Below are 18,779 nucleotides of genomic sequence, written 5' to 3'. Positions count from 1 at the left end.
GTAAAATGGGATGGGCGCACAGCTCGACAGCTCGTCTTGGAGGTGATGCACTTGCGTACAGTACGTACTCTGACTTTTGACACTTGCCACTAACCTCGGGTTAATTAAGACGACAAATCGCACTTGCCTAGCACCGAGCTATAGTTGTCTCTATCAAGTCAAATCTATATTTCAAATTATATTACTCGGGTTAAGTAGCATGGTATACTCTTGGAAGGGTAGCATGATACACGTACACCGCTACATCAGTACCTGTATACGTACTAGACACAATGCATGCATGTATTTCTCATGCGCAATTTATTAGGCCGGTGATGATGATCGAGTTACAAACACAATCAGACAGTTCTACTACCTAGTACCTAGCTAGATCCATCGGCAGAACCTCACCGATCATGAGAATGGCGGAGGAGCACGTCGGCCGCCGTGCCTCCATGCCGGTCACACGACGAGCTAGTCAACAGACAACCAGTGTGAAATGGATGGAGACCCACGAACAACACGCAACCATTACCCATGCGTGCTTGCATGCCTGTATCACACACAATTCTCAACCACAGGAGTGTATAATGAAATGCACAACATCGTCTATTATATATTGGTCATGGACTTAACAATGGTGTAAGCATGCATGCCATCGAGCAACCGCCCCCGTTGCATCAAGTACAAAATTGGTAGCCACCGGCTATACATACCCTCGCGGACGATCGACCCGGCCTGCACCGGGGGACCCACCCACGAGGCGGAGCCTGTGCCTACCTGGGCTTGCAACAGCAGGGCCTGGTTGCTACCAGCAGCATGCAACTAGCTTTGCTTCTCCTCCCTGCCTCCTCTCAAGTCTCGTCAAAACACTGCAGCAGCGAGATGCATGGCCCTAGCTAGAAAAGGCCATCCATCCCTCTCAGGGCTCACTCAGCTGCAACCAACCAACCAACCAGCCTGCGCTGCCACCTCTCTCTCACTCATTCTCTTCTCTACATAGGATTACACTAAGTACTTCTGCTAATGACACTGCTACCTAAGGGTAATAGTAGTAATTAACAACATAATTAACAGGACACACATATATATATAGCGGCAACGTCGGCGACGTAACGGGTCTGTACGAGCGCATGCATGGCAGTTACGCGAGCGGCGCCCTATGGGGCGCGCCCTTCCGCCTGTTGCCGAGCGAGAGGACGATCTGAGGGAAGAACCCTCCGCCGCCGCCGCCGCTCTTCTTCTTCCTCGTCGGGACGACGTCGTCGCCACGCCGCGCGTGCCTGGCCGCGGAGCCGCCGCTGCCCCCGCCGTGCTGCATGGGGTCCTCGAGGATGGAGTTGGGCGTGACCTGGCCGCCGTACTGCCCCGCGGGGTCGTCGTCGAAGCGGAGGTTCTCGAAGCGCGGGAAGCCGCCGCCCACCAGGCCCGGCGTCCCGCCGCCCGGCACGTACAGGATGTTGGACAGGTCCCCGCCGCCCTGCATCATCACATGGTCCACCTGCATGCGCGCGTGCGTGCACCCATTATTAGTTCTTGGTTTCAAGTAAACAGGCCACGGAAACGGGGCCGTACCCGTATCTAAGCATGCATGTGCGACCGTGTGACTGCATGCAAACGTGCTGCGAGTGAAGCGACGGCAGGCACGCTGTCGCAGGCATGTGCATGTAGAAGAATTTTTTGGTAGCATGCATGCGTGTACATACATATATATATATATTTGTATGGGTGGTGGTGGTATATACAGTAGTAGATAGTACCGTAGTACCTTGCAGGAGAGGCAGCAGAAGTGGAAAGGCTCCTGGAGGATCCGGTCACAGGTCAAGCAGACGTTGCCAGAGCCCTTGAAGGGCCTGGACTGCGGCCGCGGCTTGAGGAAGATCACCTTGGCACTGTTGATCGTGTAGGGCTGCATGCATGCATGAGAGAACACCATCGTCAATCAGGATTCAACAATTCGGAGCACGCACGCAGCAGAAGCAGCACTGGTACGTGAGCTATCCATGGATGCATCACCTGGACGAAGGAGCAGTCGATGAGCCTCTCGAGGTCGTCAAGGCGCACCACGTCATTGTACACGTACCTCCGCACCTGCCCAAGCAAGTCGAGCACACACGTACGTTATACTAGGAACATCGCTATACAGTACGGTACAACCCGTCGACTCGTACACATACAACACGTAGGCATGCATTCAGGGGCTGTGTGGGTGTGAACGTGGTGAGCTGCGCAACGTACTAGTAGTTTTAAACGCAGTGCGTGCCGGCGTGGTGGTAATAATTTCCAGCGGGACGGGGGGAACAGGCCTGGCGTCTGACGAGCTAGCTAGGCTAGTCACCGGTAATAATTGCGACGCTTTGACCGGCGGCTCGTCGCCATCCTTATCGCGGGAGACCAAGGGCGCTAGCTTCCGTCCACTGTACGTGTGTGCCTGCCGGCGCAACGACCGAAACGGCCCTGTCCCCGGGCAAAATCCAGACGACGCCTCGAGGGCACAACGGTCAAGAAAGCTACTCCCGGCTGGATTATTTTAACCCCGCGGTAAAAATAAACACACAAGGAACCGAACGAACGAAAGGTTGTGGACTTGTGGGAGGGTGGGAAGCGAGTGAACGCCGGCTCGCATGGTTGGTCACTCAGAGACACACAGAGAGAGAAAGAGCAGCAGGCACCAGGCAGCGGCCACGACGACGACCTAACTGTGGCCTGAATGGATGAACAGTGTCGCACCATCAAGGCCCGGGCTTGGACGGTAGCAGAGCAAAGCATGCAGGCGGTCATACTATTCGGAGGCGGCAACAGTATTGAGAGCGCGGCTTTTGTTTTTGTGGGCGTGTCGTCGTCGTTTTGTTTTTACCGTGGGTGCATGCAATGCACCTGCTGGTAAAACTATCTCCAGTGGGTGGCCTGGCTGCAGTAACAACCACCAGCCAGCCAGCCACACCGACAGCGCTAGCTAGCCGGTTGGACGGAGCAGCAGCAGCATAGTGGTTACCCCGCCGGGCAGCGGCGAGCGGCCATGCAGGACCATCCATTTACCAGCCAACCAGCGGCGTCGTCTCGTCTGATGGTCTCCGCAGGAAGTGAAGAGGGTGAGTGAGTGATGAATGAGTGGTGACATGGCAACACACATCCGGATAACCCTGCCCATCTGTGCCAGTGACGCTCGCATGCAATTCGGCTGGGAATGAATTATATTCAGCTGACCTGACCAACAAGGCTACGCAGATTGCAGACAAGGTACTACTATACGTACGTGCGTACCGGTAGCAAGCAACTCGATCAACAGTGGGATCACTATTAGCACCGTTAAAAATGCCACCGGGCTCGCCGTGCAAAGATCAGAGCGGCGGCCGGCCGGCCGGCCGATCGGAGGGGCGTGGAAAGGTCAAGGCGCGCAGGGTGAGAAGAAGGGAGGGTGGGGAGCAGCAGCCTTTGCAGGCGAGCCAACAAAAGGGGAGGAGAGCGTGCACTCCAGGAGGAGGAGGCCGGCCACCCAGGGCCTCATGCTGTCATGCATGCACGAACGCACCCAGCGCCGGACCGGCCGGGCGGATGGGGAATTCAACTAGCAGCAGGCTCGCTGCTCGCTCGTCGTGAGACTATGCTTGTTCGGGGCGTAAGGCCAAGCCCGATCAGGCCTCGCCACTTTTCGTTTTACCCTCCAGTACCGTGCCCGTCTCCCAATCGAGCTCGGGGCTTTTACTCCTCCTGCGTCCTGCCACCGCCACCATCCAAGAGAGGAAAGGAGAGGCGATCCTAAATTGCATGCAGTGAATTGGCAGCGAATTTCCCTGGTAGGCTGGTACGGCGGTGATTAGTGACGACGGGATTCGTAAATTTGAGTGGGAGTGAAGACGATGATGATGATTAAGATCATCAACCACAGGCGCCGGCCCGTAGTATCTGGCTAAGCGAGAGAGTAATTGGGGCACAGAAAACGACAAGAGGAAGTGTGATGCCGAGCAGCACGCACGCACGGGGTCCTAAGAGCGAGCGGCCGGCGGGGCGTTAATTGCATTGCCCCGCCTTGGGACTGCGCTAACTCTTGCCCCTCGCGCCGCAATTAAGCCCAACCGAGGCCAACCATGCCGTAATTACGCGGCCAAAGCCTACCTAGCTTCTAGTACTGCTACACCACTGTAGGAGTGGAAATTGCTACTGGCTCCTAGTACAGGGAGAGGAAGGGAGGAGATGATCCCCTTTGAGAAGCAGCTAGCGACAGCCACCCAGCCTAGTGGAGTTATTAGTATAGGCAGTAGCAGCGGTCAGACGGCCGAAAAGGCTGATCCCGGCTGTTGAGCAAGTACAAAGCGTCCGTGACCCACGGAAAAACGAAACGCACGCACTGAATTGAGCAAAGCACGAACTGTGGAGTACCGAGTACGCCGGTTAGACTCAAGCATATCATGCACCAAGAGACGAATTAACAGCAAACTACGTGGTCGCTGAAGAACAGGCGCACGGAACGGAGCCGCCGCCGTGTTCTTTGGAGAAGAGAAAGAATTCCCTAGGCAGGCAGGCAGGCATCTCCCTCCCACCGTGTGTGGTGTGCAGCAAGCAACGGGCAGCTGAGCTAACAAACAGTGTAGTACTTGTACCTGGATGAGGAGGTGGTGGCGGTGCGCGGGGGCGCAGTGCGGGCAGATGCTGGCGCAGCAGCCCAGGCAGAAGATGTTCTTCTCGTTCTTCTTCCGGTTCTCGTGCGCCGCGCACCCCACGAAGAAGCTCTCCTCCACCAGCCCGCCAACCCACCCGGGCCTCATCCCCATCTCTCTCTCTCTCTCGCTCGTCTCGTCTCGTCTCCACAATTCCCTCGCTCCTCCTCCCCCGGCCCCCCGGCGGCGACCCTCTCGCAGGTGTTATTCCTCCCTCTCCGGCTCTGGCTCTCCGTACGGAGCAGTGTGTAAGCACCGCGGCGAGTCGTTCTGGAGAGATTATTGGCTAGATGGAATGTTAAAGGAGGAGGCGTACTCCGTTCCGCAGCGCGCGGCTATATATAGAGGCGAGGCGCGGTGAGGGGGAGGAGTAGTGAGCGTGCTGAGCCGCAGCAGCTACTGATAGCGATAGAGTAGAGGGCATGGAGCCAAGCTAGAGGCTGAGCGGCGCGCAGCGTAGGAGAACGTGGCACGGGACGGGACGGGAGGACGGGAGCTGAGGGGGGCAGCTGTTCGGGTTGGGATGGGTGGTCAAAGCTAGCGAACGAGAAGGAAGGGGCACTTGGGGGCCGTCGCGTCGCGGTCCGAGGCCGGCCCCCATCATTTCCGCGCCGCTGGAGGGGCCGCGATCTCCTTTTCGTACGTTCGTGACCAGGGGCAGCGCCCTGTGCGAATTGCTCCGCAAGTTCACCGGCCTTGCTCGGAGGGAAAAACCAACAGCGGGATCGGATCACTTGCCACGTCGAGCGCCGCAACTCTTGCCACGGAGAAGCACTCGTACGGTTCCTTCCGGATCAACAGGTGCTGCAGGAGTCGGGCAACCGTTCCTTGGCACATGGCCGCTGCAGCGCTGCCATAGAGCAGCCTTAAGATTTTCTTTATATCCTTTCATAGGGATAAAGGTAGGGATTTTGGTAACAAATTTGTTCACCAATTCATTTTTAAATATATACTATTATTTACTTCTAATTTCTTCCTAATAACTAAAATAGAGAGTCGCACCGGAAAGCTTTGGGTCCGAACAGCCGAACCCGAACAACTCGCCGACACATTGCAAGTATGCTCTTTTATGTTATCATCATTCTATGACTCCACATAAACCTTAGTTGTAGGAAAAGAAAGACATAACATTACTATTGTTTTAGTAAGGATCCACAAATATCATATATTTTGAGAGATTTGAGAGTATCATACAATAGAATCTCTGAGTTTTATTTTGAAAATTTGTAAAAAAAAAACTCTAGAATAATGGTTGAACAAAGAACGTGAGACATAATGTTTGACTTAATCGTACTGTCTTTCAATTGCTCAAGATCCAACTGAAGGCTAAAAGCCCTATGGTTGAAGGTAATACGGGTAAGTTTGAAAGACAGATCAGTTTGTTATAATCCGGAGGAGAATTCTTGTTTGAATGCATGTGTACTTTTGAGGAGTTGCTACAGTATTTTCCAAGATCCTAAACTCATGATCCATTGATAAGCTTAGCATTGCTCAAGGACTAGCAAAGGATAAGTTTGAAGGAGTTTATTGACGATAGTTATCATACATTATAAATTTCAATATAACTTGAAATAATACATGAAAATGATCACCAACATAGACTTAGGGATTTAAACTGACAATTTCCACGAGTTTTAGTGAATCCGTGTATTCAACAGAGTTATTTGAAAAAACCATCAAGGGGGATCAAAGCGTCAATTTAAATTACGCTTATCCACGGCGAAAACTACTCTAAAAGATTCCAGAGGACTCCAGAAGGCACGTCACCTAAGCAGAGGACGAGAGGGTGACAGGTGGGGCTGCTCGGCCCCACTTGGAGGCCACCCAGCCCTCTAGGCCCACCTGTCAGCCTCTGCTTCGACGTCGGTTCTTCCACCGCCTCTTAGAATACATCTATACCGTTTATTCAAGTCAGTTTGATCCGATGGCTCACGTTGGACGCTCCGTCCTTGTAACACCTCTGGTGATACGAGCTCGTTTAGCATCATGATTTAGGCCTAAGAAAGTTTTCGAAGCGAGTTTCTCAGATTTTTGAATTAAAACGTACTTGCCGTGATAAGAGAATCGTGTGTGATTTAATTTTGTGGACTCGAATCAACGCCAAGTTAAATTACTCAGTGCGTAAAGATATTTAGGAATATCAAACGACGATTCTAGCAAATGGTTTGTTCTATTAGAGTAAACATGAAAAGCAACTTTTATAAATAAAATAAAATCAATTAATAAATAAAACGATATATATATACATCTATATATACTCACATGTTTATTTTGATAAGCACGCTCAGTTGAAAAGCTTTGGTCTAGCGACATGTTTTTGTTTACGTATAGACTCGTTTTAGTCTCTAGATAAATTGGTAATGTACCTGCGACAGCTACCGTCGTGACCGCTTGAATCACCCAAATTATCGCGTCGCGCCACGCTGTCGACTCGATTGTTTGCTCTTTCTTTTTCCCTATCGGCTTCTATGTCGTGCCGTAGCGCGTGGAGCATGTGTCGTCCTTGCTGCTGCAACGCTGCTCCTGCTTTAATGAATGTTGGCTGAACACTCTTGTGTTCCTCCTTTTCTATTTCTGTGGCTGCGGCCTTGTCCTTGTCTACCGCTATGGGCCACGCTGCGCCGTCCCATCCTGCCTCCGCGTCAGTGCTCTGGCGTGTGTACGAAGTGTCCCTCCCTCGTGCTGCTTCCCTCTCTTTTCTTTTCTACTATCGTGGAGGAGGCGTCCCAGCTCCTGTCTGCCCGCTCGGTCTGCCATACTGGTCTTGTCATGCTCTATGCTCTCTGACCTTACTTGTTTGGTCATCTCTTCCGGCCAGGTCCGGCACGTTGCTCCCTGCTCCTTCGCCGTCATCCGAAGGATGGCCGTGCACAGTCCGCCTCGCCAGAGCCTCCAACGCCGGCGCCCCCTCCTCTTCCTCCCCTGCACTCGGCGCCCTAGCATCCGCTCCCTTGCCCTGGCATGCCGCGCTGCCGCATGGCCACCGTGGCTGCGTCGTCCGCCGTCCTCGCCGTGGCCGCGCCACCACAATGGCCATCGAGCGTTGCCCCGCACCACCACCTCGCCGTCGGCGCGCCCTCACCACGGAGCCACCTGGACATGAGCGCCGACGCATGTGGCTAGAGCTCCACGCTCTATCTCTGGCCGTGCTGTGCCCATAGCTAGTGCGCCCTGCAGCGGTCATGCCGCGTTGCCGCCTCCTCACCACCGTCGACGACCGCACGGCCAGATTTGGACGCCGGTCGAATTCCCTGGTTGTGCTCTGCTTTTGATGACAAGAAGGGTATGAATCCAAGTAGAAGTTTTGTTCTGGGTTCCTTACGTAAATACGTGACCTAGGTGAATAGTGCCGAAGTACTGCAGGGTGATTGGTTAGAAACTCGGGGGCCTATTGCAAATCTGCCGGCGCCGGACCGCGTGGCACGGATTACTGGGCTGCGGCCTGTCTCTCGTTTGGTCCGTTCGCGTGTGGCTGCTTGCCACCGGGGCGGTCGGTCGAGCGCACCTGTGGGCCGTTCGCCTGCCGCCTGGGCCACGCGCCCGCTTGGGGCTGCTGGGCCGCTGCGCCGCGCTGGGCTAGCATTGTGTCGCCCCACCTAGGCCGACTGGTGCCATGCGCCTGGGCCGCGCTGTGCGCCTACGGGCTGCGTCGAATCACCGGCCGTGGGCCGCGCTGGAACCGCGCTCGCCGTGGGCCTTTTGGGCCACAGTGCTCTTTTATGTTTCCAGTGAATTAGAGTAGGTTTCTAATATAAATTCTGAGCGGATTTTGTTATTTAAATATAAAATCATTTAGGAGTCCAAAAATTATGAAACCAGTTTTGTTAGTCTCCTAAAATCATGATCTACTTGTTAGTATATTTTGTTCACATAGTTTGATAATATTCTTGCAAGCTATATAATTAATTTAAGGTACTTAATACTGTAAATATATAAATTTATAGGAATTATTGTGATAAATTAGTAATAGTGTTGGATCTGAAATTTTTATACTAGGCTTCTAGCAATATTACGTACTCACTATAATTTTTGTAGCTCCGGAATAATTAGTTTGCTAAATAGATAATGATTTTCTATTGCGAATAAAGATTAAATTGATAGAATAGAAGAAAGAAACAACCTTGGTTTATATAACTAAAATGGTTGTTAGGAAATAACGCCTTATCCAACAACGTGTATATGTAGCCTAAGTACGGTCGTCGTTAGAGCAAGCTCGTTAGCTTGTGAGGCATGATCGGGTGTCTAAGCATTTTGGTTGTCGTTGATTATTTATATCTTTGCATTTGCACCAATGCATATCATATATGTACGATGATGGAGCAACGGATCAATTAAAGGATGATTTTGAATCTGAAGATGGTGTAATGGTATTCTTTTCAGGAGATGATGCAATGGGCTTTCTATTCAGATGATGGTGGATGATTTGAGGATACAGATACTAACTTGTTAATATATATCTTACCCAGGCAAGCCCCGGTGCATAACCACTACTCTTCTGCACTTTAAATTATACTTGTGCATTAAGTTTTAAGGAGTTGAATTAAACCCACTTGCATATATATATATATCTTTATCATATGAGTCTTACTAGTATGACAGGATCGTGTAGATTGCTATGCTATAGGACTCCGGTAGAAGCTGAGTGATTGCCTCTCACTCGCGAGAGATAGAAAATATATTACTGTATTATTATCACTTGAAAAATATACATGGTGAAAAGGAAAAATAATGATCGGGCAGGGATATGGTTTGGGTATTGGTGGGTGTAAGAGGTTGTGTCGCTGTGGACGAGGGGCATGGCTTGGTTACACTGCTTTCCCTGTCCGTGTCGGTTAAGGACCGGTCGTTGCATAAGACGCTAGGCAAGTTACAGATTTATTATCCCAAGCACATACTTTATATGGGCGCTTATAAGACTTATTGCTCTCTTGTCGTGGATCTGGCTCTTTCTAGACCGACTGTCAAGGTTTTATTTTGGTGGAGGAGGTCCTTGCACCGCACTGAGTCCGGAACTCAGGGGCGGGGGCTTGGAGTCCTAGTTTGGACGGGGACCTAGACACCCAGGACAGGAGGGTGATGGGTTAGTCCTACTTGTGCTTGGGGTACTAGCGGGGCATGTGTTTTTGGGGTACCCAGCTGGGACATTGGTTCACGAATCGCTGCCGAGTCGGTATGACTTGTCTTAACTCTAGCATCGTAGTAAGAACTGAAAGATGAAAGATGGAAGATGGAAAAAGGAAATCTGATTGCTTACCACCTGCTTGAAAGTAGCACAGGTGCTTACATAGAATGGTTAGTTAATGAACCAATGCGGCTGTTAATGAAAATCAAGTATAAGGACACACTTTTAGTAATGCTCCTGTAGATGCAATAGACTCACAAACCAGATAGCCTTACATATCCTTGGAGTCTTTTCTTTCCTCCTATCGGGTAAGTCTTGCTGAGTACAATTGAGTACTCAGAGTTTTATTTCCCCCTATGGTAGGTGACAGGCGGACGTTAGAGCTGACTCTTGTGTGTGGACTCCTCAGGGTGGGTTCAAAGAGGATTTCCTTTACGCTGCGATCATAGTTTTATTTATAACTCTTACTAAATGTTTTTATGAATGAAAGTATTATAATCTGTTGTCATAGTTTATATATCAATGCTTCATCATTTCATGAATAGGTATTTGTCGGGGACCTAATACCAGGGTACCAAATGAGGAGGAATTAATAACCATTGAACGTTTACACTTTCGGTCAGACAAGAATGCTACTGCGCTTCTTGCCCGAACGACGGAAGATTGGTTCCGCCTTGCCCGACCACCGAGGGCTAGACCCCGCCTCGCCCGATGTCCAAAAGGCGGGCTCCGCCTCGCCCGACGGCTAAGGGCTAGACACCACCTCGCCCGAACCCCGACGGCTAGGCTCCGCCTCGCCCAATGGCTAAGGGCTAGACTCCACCTCGCTGATGGTTAATGGCGGGCTCCGCCTTGCCCGACGTCCGAGGGCGGGCTCCGCCTCTCCCGACAGCTAAGGGCTAGACTCTACGTCGCCCGATGACCGAGGGCGGGCTCCGCCTCGCCCGATGGCTGAGGGCTAGCTCCGCCTCGCCCGATGAATGCACCATGATCCTTCATAAAGACAAGCACAGGGTACGACAGGACATTCGAGTCAATCGCAGTATCGAGGGCCATGCCCTATACGCCTATGGGAAGGCACTGCCAAGATACGATGGGACGGGCACTTTAAGCCCTTTCCGACCTAACAGTGCTAGAACAGTGTTGTACGCACTGACTTTTGTCCCACAGTGTTGTGGGCGCCGCCATATGTCCTCGGACACGGATACTAACACAAGCATGCGACAACCACTATGATCCAAGACAATATTCACATCACCTATAGTGATGGACGTAGGGCCACTTCCCCGCCTACTCCCTAAAGGGTCGAAGCTTGGCCCTCTGACATGCCGCACCATCCACCGGCGAAGGATGGGACGTACCCACTTGCTGACAGAAGCCAGGGCACGACCCTATAAGGATTAGCGAACACGCCATCACTGGCACAGTCTACCATGTTAGCAGGGCAGGCACACGGGAAAAGGAAGACCCGGCTCCCCCGAAGGACCTTCTCTACCTTTGGTTTTTTCCTCTTTCTCCCATCTGTAACCCCTGCTCCCCCATGGTCTATAAAAGGGAGGGCAGGGCACCCCACTAAAGGGACTAACTTTTGATGGATCGTTTGGGACACACAACATGTAGTCAAGCAACAACCGAGCTCTTAGCGTCCTTTCGACCCTTCCATTGGAGACTTGGGAACTATCCCTCTCTCGACCGTTTGTACCCCCTACTATGAACCTTTTTCGGTACTAATAACACAAGCAGTAGCAGACTGGACGTAGGGACGTTCTTCCTGAACCAGTATAGACCTTGTGTCCTTTAGTACACCATTCGAGCCTAACGCGCAATAATTAAAAATTTACTAGATGGTGTTTGTTCGAAACACCAATAGTTGGCGTGTCAGGTAGGGGCCTTTGCACGTTCCAAATCAGGCCTCAGATGGCTAGCCACGCAATCAGCTGGGTCCTGGGCGCACACAAGCATTTCAGTGACCTAGACTTCATCATCACGGTGGGAGAAGAGTTAGCGCTGGCCCATGTTGCCATGCAGTCTATCCCCTCCGTCAGCTTCAACTACATGAGGCTTGAGCGCCAGCCCGACATCTCCCTTTGACCCCAGTCATCCAGAGGGGACCTGCGCTGCCTCACCCTCTCTCCAGAACACTCCGCATGGAGCGCCCCGACGGCGCTTCCGTTCGGTCTCCGCAACGCCGCGTCGACCGTTAGCCACCTTGTGGCACAGCATACGATCCCGTCCCCCGTGAACAATGAGTTCATGGGGATGATTGAAAGCGTCATGGAATCCCTCCATGGCCTCCTCGTAGAGGGGCCGGGGTTGGACTCTAGCTCTGACTCTGGCAGGGGGAGCCATCACCCCTCCTGGGAATGTTTCATGGTAGAAACCCCCGAGGGACACGTTGAAAACGTCTCCGCGGATATGGCTACCCCGGTAGGCAACCTCGACGATGGAACCAAAGGCGGAACAATGGCCCCACTTCATGTAGGGGTGGAGCAGCTGAGAGCCTAAAAGCGAGAGATAAACAAAGCCAGACAACAGCTTGTTTGGGAGTACGTGGAGGTCGATCAGGAGATCGAACGCCACAGAAATGGTGGGTGCGCGCGTGCCGTGGCCCGTGATGTGAACTAAAGGATCATCGCCGATGATGAAACCCTTCCCCACTTTGCTCGAGCAAGCTAGAACATCGCCGCCGCAATGGCTTTGCTCCATGGCCTTCCAAAGGCCACAACGTCCGAGAATCGTCGGGCCCACCATGAAATTCGCACGCTACTTGAGTGTGCAGCAGCGCAGCAGGTGGAGAGCTCGTTATCTCGGCGACGTGAGCTCGACACCAGCCAGTGTATGCCCTCGGTGCACCCCACTAGGGACGCATCAGTCCACCAAGCGTCGCAAGGCGGTGGGCAGCGCACTGTGATCCCTGTATATCAACGTCTCGGCCACAACCCCGACGCACGCAACACCCTCGACGCCCGCAGATGCACCTACAATGACCCAAGGGAAGGAGCCCGCCACGACAATCATCCTCGACGTAGCGGATGCTACGACAACGATGAAGACTAGAGCTCGAGCCCTGACCTGTCAGGGCCTTAGGCCTTCAGTCGGCACATCCTCAATGCTGCATTCCCGCCAACATATCGACCACCAACCAATATCCCTAAATACTCCAGGGAGACAAACCCTGGCCTTTGGCTTGAAGACTATCAGCTTGCCTATCAACCTGGTGGTGCGGATAATGATGACTTCATTATCCGCAACCTTCCACTGTTCTTGGCCGATTCAGCACGAGCGTGGTTGGAACACCTGCCGTCCAACGCAATCCAAAGTTGGGCAGACCTAAAGGAGATCTTTGTGGGAAACCTCTAGGGCACGTACAAGCGCCCTGGGAACCCATGGGACCTTAAGAACTATCGTCAAAAGGTCGGTGAGACCCTCCGTGGGTGCATCCGATGCTTCTCCCGATAGTGCAACGAGCTCCCTAACGTCGCCGACGTCAATGTGATAGGAGCCTTCTTGTCTGGGATGACCTATGAGTCCTTGGTTCATAAGCTGGGCCGCAAGGGCTCGTGGACCACCAATGAACTCCTGGACATCACCACCAACCATGCCTCAGGAGAAGAGGCGGTCGGGGCAATCTTTGATCGCCTCGAGGGCAAGGTAAGGCGGGATGACGGTGTCGGCGAAGGCACCTCCAATCGTTCCACCAAAAGGAAGAATAAAAGCAATGGCGCGAGGACTCACTCGTGGCCGCTGCTGATTGCAAGGGTGGTCAGAAGCCCATGGAGGGCACTCCAAACCACTTTGAAAAAATGCTCGAAGAGCCATGCCCGAACCACGCCTTTCCCGTAAAGCATCCGCTCAAAGACTGCAGCCTCATGTGGAAGTTCTTGTCTGGAAGCTCCAACAAAGGGGAGCAGGGGAAGGAACTTCCCCCACTGTGGATGACGCCGAGGAGAAGGACGGCGACTTTCCAATGCCGGACGGCTGCCTTATGATCTTTGGAGGCTCGGCGGCCTACGACTCCAAACATCGTCAGAAGGTCGCACACCGCGAAGTCTACAAGGCCCAACCGGCCGCACCTCCCTTCCTCCGGTGGTCGGAATCTACCATAACCTTTGACCGGACCAACCATCCGAATACCGTCCCACACCCAAGGGGATATCCACTTGTGGTCGACCCAATCGTCAGCCCTAAGAGACTCACCAAAGTACTGATGGACGGATGCACCAGCCTCAACATCATGTACGCCAAGACGCTCGATGTGATGGGCGTCGACCGGACCCACCTTCGCCCAACCCAAGCACCTTTCCAAGGCATTATTCCTGAGAAACAAGCCGTGCCACTCGGGCAGATCAATCTGCCCAATACCTTTGGGGACTAGTTCAATTACTGGACTGAGACCCTCACCTTCGAGGTGGTTGGGTTCCCCGAAACCTTCCACGCGATCCTGGGACGACCATACTACGCAAAGTTCATGGCCATCCCCAACTACACATACCTCAAGCTCAAGATGCTGGGCCCCCACAGGGTCATCATCGTCAGCACCTCTGTCCAGCGGGCCTACAAGTGCGAGGTCAAGTGCTGTGGCCACGCCACAGCAATTGGCACCTCTGGGGAACTCGTCGCCCTCAAGGAGGAGGTCGCCGAAGAAGTGCCCGACACGAAGAAATTGATCGGGTCATTTGAATCAGCGAAGGGCTCCAAGGGGGTCCTCATAGATCCCAGTAGCTCTGAGGGTAAAATAGTACACATTGGTACCACGCTTTCCTCTGAATAGGAAAGCATGCTCGTCGACTTCCTCTACAGTAACAAAGACATCTTTGCGTGGAAGCCCTCTGACATGCCAGGCATTCTGCGGGAGGTCACTGAGCATACCTTGAAAATACATCCAGGCTCTAAGCTAGTGAAGCAATGCCTGTGTCGCTTCGATGAGGAAAAGCGTAGGGCCATTGGTGAAGAGATAGCAAAACTGTCGACTACCGGATTCATTAGGGAAGTGCACCACCTAGAGTGGCTAGCCAATCCCGTTCTTGTACGTAAGAAGAGTGGGAAATGGAGGATGTGTGTTGACTATATGGGCCTCAACAAGGCATGCCCAAAGGATCCGTTTCCTTTGCCTTGCATAGACCAAATAGTCGACTCTACCTCGGGGTGCAAAACCCTCTGCTTCCTTGATGCATACTCCGGCTACCATCAAATCACAATGAAAGAATCTGACCAGCTCGCGACATCTTTTATCACCCCCTTCAGATCGTTCTGCTATGTCTCAACGCCATTCGGTATGAAGAACATTGGGGCCACATACCAGCGCTGTATGCTCAAATGCTTCGGGGACCTCATCGGGCGGACCGTTGAGGCCTACGTTGATGACATCATGGTTAAGTCCAAGTGGGCTGACCACCTCATTGCCGATCTTGGGAAACCTTCGCAAAACTCCAAGCGAACAACATCAAACTCAACCCCGAGAAGTGTGTTTTTGGGGTTCCAAGGGGCATGCTGCTCGGCTTCATCATCTCCGAGCATGGCATCGACGCCAACCCAGAGAAAATATCAGCCATCACAAAGATGGACCCAATTCAGAACATAAAGGGGGTTCAGCAAATCATAGGGTGCCTCGCCACCCTCAACCGATTCATCTCATGCCTCGACGGATGAGGTCTCCCCCTTTATTGACTCCTGAAGAAAGCCGACCGCTTCGAGTGGACATCCGAGGCTTAGGAGGCACTTGACATGGTCAAACTACTTCTGACAAGGCCCTTGATCCTAGTTCCTCCAAACAACGGAGAATCCCTCCTGCTATACATAGCGACCACCACGCAAGTGGTCAGTGCCGTCCTGGTAGTAGAGCGGGAGGAAGAGGGGCACACCCTCAAGGTGCAGTGCCCTATGTACTTCATCAGCGAGGTACTATCCGACTCCAAAACCCGCTACTCCTAGATCTAGAAGCTCCTTTACACCGTCCTCATCACCAAAAGGAAGCTACGTGTTGATGCAAAAGTGGATCTGCAAACACAAAGGGCTAATACCCGAATCGATATCCAAAGTGTGCCAGTCGATTTGACCTGTTAATCGACAAGGATAAAGATACGAGCACTTTGGTCCTGACAACAGCGATACGCCCGGAAGTCACGGCCAAGAGGTACTCACGCGGAACTCGAGAATCGCCGAAGGTCGCACTGAAGCGATGCAACTCGCCGAATCAATGAGAACTCGTAAAAAAGAAAAATATGCAAATTGACGAAGTCGTCGAAAAGTAAGTAGATGCAAATAGGAGTAAAAATTGGTTTTGATATTGATTGATATATATTATTACATTGCCCCTCAATCTATATTTATACCCTGATCTAAAGAGACATAACCAAATACGACTAGGACATCAAGTCCATATCTAAAGAAACACGTGACTCTTACATGAATCATACTCTAACAAATATAGAAAAGGAAATCAACTCCTATCTATTTCCCTGTCCGCCTCAATTACGATGGAATTCTCACCGACCTCCTTTCCATCGGCATACTTCCTGTTTCATCGGCAGTAGTTTTCAAGCCTTCCTTCATCGGCATCGACAATAACATCTCCAACCTTATCGGCAATGCCCGAATCTAAATCATCCTTTCCATCGATCACCACCATTCATCGGCAACCACCTTTACAAGCTGATTTTCATCGGCTGTCAGCATATATAGTAACTTTCCTCCTGCTGATTAGCCCATTCTGATCATTTTGACACGTGCAAAAAACGGTGTCAACACATGTCCCCCAATTTCGGAGTATAAAACCATTAATGCTCCGAAATTTACTCCAGATAACGTTTGCCTTCGCCCAATTACCATAACTCATCCTCCAAACCAAAACTTGATCTGTTATCAAATCTAATCAAATCTAGTCCTGATTCACGCACCTCAGTAAATATCGCATAATTTCCACCCACTCTTGCCCTGATTATGGTTAAGATACCGAAACAATAATCCATCGACAAGATCCTAACATAATAATGCCGCCATTTTTAGAATTAAAATATCCTGTACCGAGATCTCTTCCAAGTCATGATTACTTGCCATCAAATCATCTGTACAATCCCTTGATTATCGTGCGAACAGTTACCATATCCATCTGAACCACCTCGACCCACATGCGCGCGGCATAGAGATAAGTCCAAAATACCCCTACTCCAAGTGGCTTATAAATAGATTTCTCCGGAACATTCATCTTCTATCCTTAGACTCCAATCTTTGGCATTTTCTCTTTTCGGCGGTGACTCCGACGAACAACTGCGCGACCTCAACCAACAAGAACTTTTCTCCAGCGTCAACCTCGAGTCTCCAGCCCGTGTCCCCATCCTCCTCAAGATAATGGCAATCAACTTCGACGTCCCTGCGGTTCGCTCCACTTCCATTACTTTTTACCTCGATTCCTCTAGCCTTTGCGAGTTCATACAGTTGGTAATTTTTCTCTTTTTCTTTGTTCTTCGGATCCTCTAAACTTAGGAACTTCACAACAAATTAGTTATTCCAACCGATCAGTCGCATTTCCAATGCCTAGGACCAATGGACAACCCAGATCCAACTGATCTGATTAATGCAGAGGTTAACAGAATCCCTTTTAGAGCCCAAAATTTCTCTCTGAATTTATGGAAAGATACATTCCGATCTTGGCCCAAAACCACCAAAGGGTGGAAAGATTGGTACTTGAGGGTCAACAGGTCGATGCAAGTACACTGGGCAGAACGGAAGCTAGACCAATGCATTAGGCTATCCATTGCCGATATGCAAAAGAATGAGTCAATGATGATTGCAGTTGCTTACTTCTGGTCAGACACAACAAACACTTTTATGTTTGGACATGGCCCAGCTACTCCCACACCTGCCAATGTCTACATGCTCACTGGCTTGGACATTTCAACTGCCGATGAAGGCTCCATCTATGGCAGAAAATCTGAATATAGGGTGAATACCCACAACATCAGCGGTTGGACGGGATACATTCAAGAATGCCAGAGGACCAGGACAGTTAACCAGAGGGAACATGCCACATTCTTGAATATGTGGTTAAAAAAATTTATCTTCTGTGGTCGATCAGTAGGACCAACCAACGCCTTCCTTCCCGTGGCTGAACTCTTGGCCAATGGTGTAAGGTTCCCTCTTGGCCGATACCTTCTGAGCTCCACTTATCATCTTCTTCATCAAGTGTCTCAGAAACTTTTGCTTGGCGAACCCATCGGCAACTTAGGAGGCCCGTGGTGGTTTATCAACATGTGGCTGAATGCCCATATGCACAAACGTTTGCAATGGGACTTCTTTGCCCAACAATTCCTACGAGAAATTGCTGAAGACCACGTGCTTGGGGATGAGGAATCGGCAACACACTCACCCCTCAATTTTGGTGAAGCCATAATTGTCCTCCCTGGAACAGAGGCCAATGAAGACCAGATCGGCAGATTCTTCCAAAGCTTCTACAATGGTCTTTCTCGTGATCATAGGGCCTGGGTACCTTATATTGACGAAGAAAACAGATTCCCCCTTCTTTTCAACTTTGCCGATGACACTTTGAATCAGGATAATGAACTCATGATGGCCATCATTACTCCCAGGGCAATCCCAGTAAACACATTCGGTAGCGGGAAAAACACCAATATCACGTATGAATTTTATAATCCATCGGCAGTATCCCGTCAATTGGCTTTTGGGCAACTGCCAATCAAACTTTGTTTTGCCGATGTGATCAAACCCAGAGAAACAATCACCTGCAGAACAGATTGGAGCAGGGTAGTGCGACTCTCCCCCGATGCCGATACTACAGGTGTTGATATATCCATCTGGACGCCAACATCTTTCATCACCGAATCATATAAGCAATGGTGGCAAGAGTGGAGGGAACAACTGTTTGCAACATCTGCTCACACATATCGGCACATGATCGACCCTGAATACGCCATCCCCGATGACGTAGTAAGTTTCTTTTAACTCCCTTCTGCTTTTTCCTTTCATATATCGGTAACTAACTTTCTCGTGACAGGTTAACAACC

At 51.2% G+C, this 18,779-nt stretch overlaps 1 protein-coding gene across 1 annotated transcript; it reads right to left on the bottom strand.

Moving 5' to 3' along the window:
• Positions 1–582: 582 nt before the first annotated feature.
• LOC136529655 (protein RGF1 INDUCIBLE TRANSCRIPTION FACTOR 1-like) lies at positions 583–4,908 on the bottom strand. The gene is made up of 4 exons (XM_066522732.1): positions 4,581–4,908; positions 1,996–2,070; positions 1,748–1,888; positions 583–1,480 (listed from the first exon to the last, which is right to left on the bottom strand). The coding sequence occupies exons 1-4, from the start codon at positions 4,749–4,751 to the stop codon at positions 1,124–1,126; spliced, it is 744 nt and encodes a 247-aa protein (XP_066378829.1). The 5' UTR covers positions 4,752–4,908; the 3' UTR covers positions 583–1,123.
• Between the last annotated feature and the right edge of the window lie 13,871 nt (positions 4,909–18,779).

Source organism: Miscanthus floridulus, chromosome 19 (genome assembly GCF_019320115.1).
Source record: "Miscanthus floridulus cultivar M001 chromosome 19, ASM1932011v1, whole genome shotgun sequence".
Classification (NCBI taxonomy): Eukaryota; Viridiplantae; Streptophyta; class Magnoliopsida; order Poales; family Poaceae; genus Miscanthus; species Miscanthus floridulus.
The sequence above is the reverse complement of the archived record's forward strand: the minus strand, read 5'-3'. Positions and strand labels throughout refer to the sequence as shown.